This window comes from Vombatus ursinus, unplaced genomic scaffold (assembly GCF_900497805.2).
Source record: "Vombatus ursinus unplaced genomic scaffold, bare-nosed wombat genome assembly UNPS02014774.1, whole genome shotgun sequence".
In the NCBI taxonomy this organism is placed as follows: domain Eukaryota; kingdom Metazoa; phylum Chordata; class Mammalia; order Diprotodontia; family Vombatidae; genus Vombatus; species Vombatus ursinus.
Window position 1 is genome coordinate 17,442,933 of NW_020954552.1, and position 8,595 is coordinate 17,451,527.

The 8,595-nt window shown below is 43.9% G+C and overlaps 2 protein-coding genes across 2 annotated transcripts in view; one reads left to right on the forward strand and one right to left on the reverse strand.

Annotated features, from left to right (window-relative positions):
• Positions 1 to 4,651, reverse strand: part of MSH3 (mutS homolog 3) — a 117,889-nt gene extending 113,238 nt beyond the window's left edge. The window contains exon 1 of the mRNA XM_027864183.1: positions 4,256 to 4,651. Coding sequence (XP_027719984.1) covers positions 4,256 to 4,651 — 396 coding nt within the window. The remainder of the gene's footprint in view (positions 1 to 4,255) is intronic.
• The window catches only part of DHFR (dihydrofolate reductase), a 34,387-nt gene continuing 30,397 nt past the window's right edge, over positions 4,606 to 8,595 (forward strand). Inside the window, exons 1-2 of the mRNA XM_027864248.1 lie at positions 4,606 to 4,889; positions 5,496 to 5,545. Of these exons, the coding sequence (XP_027720049.1) occupies positions 4,687 to 4,889; positions 5,496 to 5,545 (253 nt within the window). The 5' untranslated portion in view covers positions 4,606 to 4,686. The remainder of the gene's footprint in view (positions 4,890 to 5,495; positions 5,546 to 8,595) is intronic.

The following is an 8,595-nucleotide window of genomic DNA, read 5'->3' on the forward strand; positions in this document are numbered from 1 at the left end:
TTGATCCTCAAAACAACCCTGAGAGGTGTTATTATCTCCATTTTACAGATGAGGAAACTGAGGCAAATAGAGTTTAAGTGACTCACCCAAGATCATACAGTCATTAAGTGTCTGAGGCTAGATTTGAACTGAGGTATTCCTGACATCAGGCATTGCTCTTTATCCACTGCTCCACATTGGTACCTACTTACTCACCTACTTATATATTCTATACTTACCTTCTAAGGCTTACACATAATTAGGTAACCACTAACCAATTTGCCAAAGTTGGAATAATTGTCCATCAGTTTAAATAAGGCAGGTCTAATGAAGAGCAAGACAGGACAGCACAGATCCAAGGTTAAGAATCAAGGAGTCACCGGTGCTTCACAAACAGGGAAGTGACGTGGTCAGGACTGACCCTTGGGAATATCAGTTTGGATAAGTGTGGCAGCCCACACCTACAGTCCCTGCTACTGAGGATGCTCAGGCTGCTGGACTGATTTGAGTTCAGGAATTCTCAGATGCAGTAGGGCTACAGCCTACCTAAAGTAGGTAACAGCACCAAAATAGTGAGTCCTTGGGATCAGGGGGCTACCAGATCGCCTTAAGGAGGGGTGAACCAGTCCATGGTGAAAATCTAGCAGTTCAAACCTTCCATGCTAATGAGGAGGGGGATGAGGCTCTTGGGGGGCTGCTAGGCAAGATGGGGAGACAGTCTTTCAAAAAAAAAAAAGGAATATCAATTTGGCGGTTATTTGAAAGGTGGACTGGAGAGGAGAAAGATCAGAAATTGCAATAGCCCACATGGGAGGTGATAAGGGTCTGAACTAGGATGCTTGTCATGTGGATATCAAGAAAGGAATGGATGGAGTATATGTTATGGAATCAAAATCGACAAGAATTGGCACTAAATGGTAATGGAGGGATAGGGGAGAGTTCAAGGGTAATTCCAAAGCTGAAGACCTGGGTGAAGGGAAGGCTGATGGTGCCCTTGTCACAAACGGAGAAGTTATAAAGAGTGAGTAATCACAATCTTCTGTTTCCACCTTTTCCCACAAACTTGTTCCTCGTAAACCTAGTTTTCACCTTGATCATGACCTCCTGGCACTTGTTCCTTCCCTCTTCTCCCAATTCATCATCATTTATTTGGCTTCATTTCCTCCCCTCACAATCTTGACCCGTTAGTCAAACATTTCAGTAGTGTGCTGTTCACTCCTGAATCCTCTGCCTCCTTACTCTTCTTCTGCTCTGTTAATCCATAGCACCAGACCATATCCATCACTCTCACTAAACTATTCACGAATCACAGAAACAAAGAATATCAGAACTGAAAAAGGCCTCAGAGGGCATCTGGTCCAACTCATCCTTTCTACAACATCATTAACAAATGGTCACCTCCAGCCTCCCCTTGAAAACCTCCAGTGAGGAGGAACCTATTACCTCCCAAGGTAACCCATTTCACTTTGGGACAATGCTAACTGTTAGAAAATTTCTGTGAAGAGGAAATCATAACAAAAATATATCAACTGGCCCCTTGCACTCACACAATTTAACTTCAAATGAGACCTTACTGCTCCACCATAATGGTTTCGTCCATCTCTCTCATTGATTCCTTGTTGCATAGCCTGCAGAAATTATTCCAAACTTTTTTCTTAAGCCACCCTCTCTGTCAACCTATTATCCTACTTTACTATACTCAGAACGCTGTCCTGATGTTACCCCTCCACATATAAGGAGATCTCTAAGTTTTCATTCTTTCTCTCCTCATTTCCAGCCTCAGAAAACAAGGTGGTCTTCCTCCAAGTCAAGCTACTAACCTATCTCTCGAACCCTTGATTCCAACCCCTCCTAGACCTTATTCAATCAACCAACAAGCATTTATTAAGCACCTACCACAGGCCAGAACTGTAATAGAGGCTGGGCATATAAAAACAAAGAATGAAACAATCCCTTTTCTCAAAGAGCTTATTTATATCCTATTCCATCAATTTCTGTCTCTCCCATCTTTAATCTGTCTCTCTCCACCAAATCTGTTCCATCTGCCAACATGTTTAGGTTCCCCTATCTTAGAAAAAAAAATATTCCTTTGACTCTAGTTTACCCTCACCTTAGATGTCTCCTGCCCTTTACAAACAATTTAACTTCACTGTTCCACCACGGTGGTTGCATTCATGCTTATGGTACATGGCACAAAGCTCACAGTGGCTTGAAACATAGCAGATGCTTAATAACTGTTTGAGCTCACTTCCATTTTATTAGCACCCACTCATTCCACACCTCACTGCAATCTGATTTGCATACCCACCATTCTATTGAAACCTCTCTCCCAAAACCTCAAAGAACTCTTGTAAGATCTAATGGCTTTTTCTTAGCATTCATCTCCTTTCCTATGGAAAGTCCTACTCCAAATCTTGCTGTGACATGAACGTGACGTTGGGTTCCTAAGAGCAGGGACTATTTCATTCTGGGCTTCATATCCCCAGAACTTAGCACAGTACCTGATGCACAGCAGGCAATTAATAAATGCTTGTTGACTGATCGATTGAAGACTATGCCATCTGCACACAAAAACTCTACACAGATACCAAAGGAATCGTTGATGAATATACAAGAGGGGCAGAGGCCAACAACTGTACAGGCAGAACAAAGTGGGCCAGAGTACATCTGCAAAATTATACAAGCTTATAATGATTCCAAGTTTTTCTACAAGACAAAAGCCAGTCTTTCCAACATGAATATTCTCCAGATGACCACATATGCATGGAAATCAAAGACCACAGTCTCTGAGGAATTAAACGTTTCGTCACCTAGAGGATGATGGTGAGTCACACAATGGGCATGGGTAGGCTTTGGTACATTGCCAACAAATGGCACAGAAGATGACATAGAGGATACTCTCAGAGACATGTAAGATCAGAAAAAGAAGGTGGGTCAGCCGTACAGCTAGAGCTAAAGTTAACTAATAAATAGTTGACATGATCCACTGTCATCCAATGTCAAGAGATCTTGTTAACTATGGGGAAGTCACTTAATCACAGTAGGCCTCAATTTCCTCATCTGTAAAACTGGGATTGTAATAACACCTATCTCCCAGGGTTACTGTAAGAATCAAATGAGGTGATAACTATAAAGGACTTAGCACAGTGCCTGGAACATAGCAGGCACTATGTAAATATTACCTTTTATTATAACTATTATGTACGTTAGCTATCATCGTCATCAATGTTATTAAGCACTATATAAACATTAGCTATCGTTATCAATTATTATTATTATTAAGCTCTATATAAATGTCAGCTATCATCATCTTCTTCTTCTTCATCTATTATTATTATTAAGTGCTAGGTGGCCCAGTGTGCTTGGCCTGAATTCAGAAAGATTCATCTTCCTGAGTTCAGATCCAACCTCAGACACTTACTAGCTGCGTAACACCTGGGCAAATCACTTCACCTTGTTTGCCTCAGTTTCCTCATCTGTAAAAGGAGCTGGAGAAGGAAATGGCAAACCATTCCAGTGTCTTTGCCAAGAAAACCTCAAATGGAGTCACAAAGAGTGGGATACGACTGAAAAGGACCGAACAACAAAAAAGCTTTACATAAATGCTAGTTATCATTATCATCATGTAAGCGTTATATAAATGTTAACTGTAACTATCATCATCTATTATTATTATTATTTAGTGCTACATAAATGATACTTATCATTATTATTACTATGCAGCAAGGTATATGCAGTAATAATAATATCATTATTAGTATTATTATTATGCAGCACATTGGATAAGTCCTGTGCTTCCCCTCCTCCCTCCATTCTCCCCAGAAGAGGGGGCAAAACCAGGGCTGCCTGCGGAGGAGGCGTCAGTTCTGTGCGGCCCCCACTGAGCCCTCCCCTAGGCAGGTCAATAAATCAAACAATATTTTTTATTTATTTAGGCGCATTTATTAAGCGCCTACCATGTGCCAGGTACTTTGCTAAGCGCTTGGAATGCAAAAGAGGGGTAAGACAGTCAAACTTAATGATAAGGTGGGGGATGGGTTGTGATACACCTGGCTGGAGGGAGGAGTCAGACTGATGAGATTCACAAATCCCAAGTTCTGGAGTAATCCTCCTAGAACTTCTAGCTTGCGGGCACCGTGGCCTGCACCCCCATCTCCCCCTCCCTCTCCCGCCTCCCGCTTTGCTCTTGGCCCCGCACCCCTCCCCCTCTCCAAGCCTAGACCCCGCCTCCTTCCACAAGCTGCGCGTGCCCGCCCTCCCCCGGACCAGAGCGCACCGTCCGCTGCTGCTTCCGCTGCTGCTTCCGCTGCTGCTGCTGCTTCCGCTGCTCCTGCAGCTCCTGCTGCTCGGGGGGCGCTCCGGAGTCGCAGCTGGGGCTCCCAGGTGCCCCAGCCTGGGGGGAGGACCTCAGGTGTCCCGCCGGCTTAAAGAATCGACTCAACACCGCCTGCCTGGCCGCCGCCGGGGCAGGCACGGCGGCTCCGGGCCCGCCGGAGGCCGCCTTCCGCCGCGGCATCGGGGCAGGAGAGGGGAGGGCACGAGATGCGGCGCGCGGTGCGCGGCGCGAGAGCCCCTCCCAACCCGGAGTGAACCCTCCCGGGCGCGGCGCGCACGTGTAAGAGCTCGCGCGGCCCGACCTCTCGGGCCTCTCCCGGCGTGAAGACGACGTCATGACCCGCCCGCGCCTGGAAGGCCAGGGCGGGCTCTATGGGCGCGCCTATCTCCTCCAATAAGGGGCTTGCGCGGACTCTTCAGTTATTCGCTGGGTGCGCGGGGAAAGAGCAGTTGCACCGCTGGCATTCCAGAAGCAGGTTGCCTGCAGACATGGTCCTCACGATCAACTGCATCGTCGCTGTGGCCCAGAACATGGGCATAGGGAAGAACGGGGAGCTGCCCTGGCCCCCGCTCAGGTACCTCGCTCACCCCACCTGGGCAGAGTCGGGAGCGGGGGCTTAATGCATGCGGAGTTCCTTGAGGGAAGGAACTGTCTTGCCTCGCTTTTGCATCCCAAGCGCTTAGCAAAATACCTGGCACATGGTAGGCGCTTAATAAATAAATGCACCTAAATAAATGAAAAGCATTGTTTGATTGATTGACCTGCCTAGGGGAGGGCGAAGTGGGGGCCGGACAGGAATGATGCCTCCTCCGCAGGCAGCCCTGATTTTGCCCCGAGGTGGGGCTTGGGAGGCATCGTCTGAGAGATGGGGCTGTTAAAAGGATGGTGAAACAGGCTTTGTAAAATGGGCTATTTCCAGTGCCCCTTGGGCTCACCTTTAGGGACCGGGGAAGAGGGGACAAGGGTGGGGAGTAGGGCGGAGGCTGCAAATGCACTGGGTCGGGGGTAGGGGGGGGCGGGGTAAAGTGCACAGTCCCGTTACGAAGGTCAGGTCATCTGGCCAGGACCAAGTTCAGGGGGCTGGGCAGTGTAAAGAACCAACTGGAGTCTCCTAAGCAAAGTCCATCAGCATGCGTTCTACTGTTGATGTTACCTAATCCTGTGTCTCACCTGTTACTAGGAATGAATTCAAGTACTTCCAGAAAATGACAACAACTCCTTCAGTAGAAGGTAACCTTGCATTTTTATTACTATAAGAGACCGAACTATGGACCCTGGGGTAATGTGCACAAGCACCATCTTGCTCAAAGTGGTCAACAGACCAGATTTAAATGAAAAGGAACTTTTTTTTCCTTGAATTATTCAATTTTCTTTTCTTTGTGGATACTTTGATTTGTACATATTCTCGCACCATTGGTAGAAATGTAATGCATCGTCCCCTCCAAAGCTACAAATGAAAGATTTACTGTTCATATAAATAAATAGGTCTTATTAAAAACAGCACAATTGCTTAGGAACAGAGGAAAATAGAATCTTTTGTTGACTTGGTACACCCTTCACAGTAGAAAAGTACTAAAGAAAGCTCCTAGAAAACATTTTATTCCCTCTATCTTTCTACCAAGATAGAGTTAGCATCTTTTCTTAAGAATTTTGTAATATTGAAGTCTTTGTCCATTTTAAAAAGCACTGGGTCATTTTTGAAAAGTAGCTAATCTTCACTCAGGTTTTTGGATTTAGCTATAATTTCTTTACTCCTTGTTATCTTACTGTGTTTCTTTATATATGGATTTCTTCCTTTTCCTCTAGACAATTAGCAACATCAATAATTAGATTAATGAGTGCATGTTCTACTCAAATTGCTACAAAGGTAAACTGGCTGCTGTCATAATCAATTCCTCCCTGAACTTTATTATTACTGCCAGATACTTTCATTCCTTTGATCAAAACAACATTTATCTGATTCCTGATGGATTTAATATGCTGTGCCAGATGCTAGGGGCTATAATCTAATAGGGAACATAAAGCAGGGTTCAGTCAGTTAATAAACATTCATTAAGTGCCTGATATGTTCCAGGTACCGTACTAAGCACAGGGGATACAAAAAAAGATAAAAGACAAACCTGTTCTCAAGGTGCTCACAGTCTCATGGAGGAAATAACACGCAAACAACTGTGTGCAAATAAGCCATATCCAGGATAAACTGAAAATAATCAACAGAGGCAAACCGTTAGAATTAAAGAGGATTGAGAAAGCTTTCTTATGGAAGGTGAGATTTTAGCTGGGATTTGAAGGAAGCCAGGTGGTAGAAATGAGGAGGGAGATGATTCCAGTTGTGGTGAAACAACAGTGAAAAGCCCAGGGTTTGGAGATGGAGTGTTTTGGTTTTATCTTTGTAGCATAAGAGGAAAATAAAGTTTAGAAGGTGAGATCTCTTCACAGTGAAAGGATATGGTGCTTCATGGAGGAAGTAGCACAGCCTTGGCCTTGAATGATTCTGTACATTGTCCTACAAACACTTATGTTAATTCCTAGCTCTTTGCTTTTGCTCAGAGACAGAACCACATCTGCAGAGGTACAGACTTGGTGAGATTGGGGAACAAGTGCTGGGAAAAGCAAGGAGTCCAATTTGGCTGGTGCCTAGGGTACATAAAGGGGTTAGGCTGGGACAGTTATAAAAGGCCTTGAATCTCAGGCTAAGAAATTAGGTAGTTATCATATAGAGAGTGTGGGGACAGGGTCATTAAAGTTTTTCAAGGACTTGATCAGATTGAAGGAGTGAAAGATTAGTGTCAAGAGTTCTTGGCTCCAAATGAGAATTGACTGGGATCCTATCCTTATCTGTACTCCTCTAATTACTGTGACATTCTCCTGCTTTCTGAGTTCCATCAGGACTTGTATCCCTCTACTATACTTAGCAATGTTTCCTATTCAGCAGATACTCTATAAATAAATCTGTGGAGTTAATTTTGACACACATCCCTACCCCCCTCTCAGTCAACAAGCATTATGTGTGCTTGTTGCACTGTGCACTGGGGATATGAACAAAGACAGAAACAGTCCCCTGTCCTCAAAGGGATCAGTTTAATACAGGAGACCACGTTTGAGCTCTGTACCTACAAAATATATACAATGTAAATGGGAAGTGATCTCAGAGGAAGACTGGAAAAGGCTTCTTGCAGAAGGTAGAATTTCAGCTGAAGAAAGCCAGGAAACTAAGATGAGGAGGGAAAATTCAGGATCATCAGTACAAATGCATGGTGAGTGGAAATAGAATGGCTTGTACATGGCCATTATCACTAAATTACAAAGTGTGGGGGAGGGGGGAGCAGGTAGTTTGGTAAGAAGACTGGAAAGGTGGAAGAGAACCAGGTTGTGATGGTAAAGTCCACAGGTCTTGGTCACAAATTGGATGTGGGGGTGGGGTGAGAGGGAGGAATTGAGGTATTATCTAGATTGTGAGCCTGGATGACTGAGAGGATGGTGGTTGCCCTGTACAGTAATAGGGAGGTTTGGGGGGGGAAGATAATGAGTTCTGTTCTAAGACATTGAGTTTAATTAGAAGTAAACCAAGATCTTGGACCATATTCCACAATGTATTCAAAATTGAGACACGACCTGAAGATCCCATAAAAGAATTAGAGGAGAAACAGATCATCTTCTGTTCATAGCTATGGGTAGGAAATTAATTTTTAACCAAGGAAATAGAGGTAACTACCAAAGATCAAAGAGATAATTTTGATTACATGAAATTGAAAAGCTTTTGCATAAAATTAATCCATGTAGGCTAAGAAGGGAAAGCAATTGATTAGGAAAAAGAAGCTTTATATCAAGTTTCTCTAATAAGAGTTTGATATCCAAGCTGTGTAGACAACTAACAAATATGCAAGACCAAAGGACACTCCCCAAACGATAAGCCGTCTTTGGTCACAAACAACAAATAGTCCTCAAAAGAACTGCAAACTATTAACATATGAAAGAATGCTCCAGATCACTAATAATAAGAGAAATGCAAATCAAAACAGCCCTGGGGTTTCACTTCAAACCCAGCTAACTGACTGAGATAACAAAACGCCCAGAAAGATAAGCACATTAAAGCTTTGTTAGTGGAGCTGGGAATTGGGACAACCATTCTAGAAAGCAATTTGGAATTGCACTGCTAAACAAATACCCCAAGAAAGTCATTGATTAAACAGAAAGGCTCTGTATGCTTTTTTGTATGAGCAAAGAATTGTAAACAGAGCAAATGTCTATTGATTGAGGAATGGTTAAACAGTGTGCAG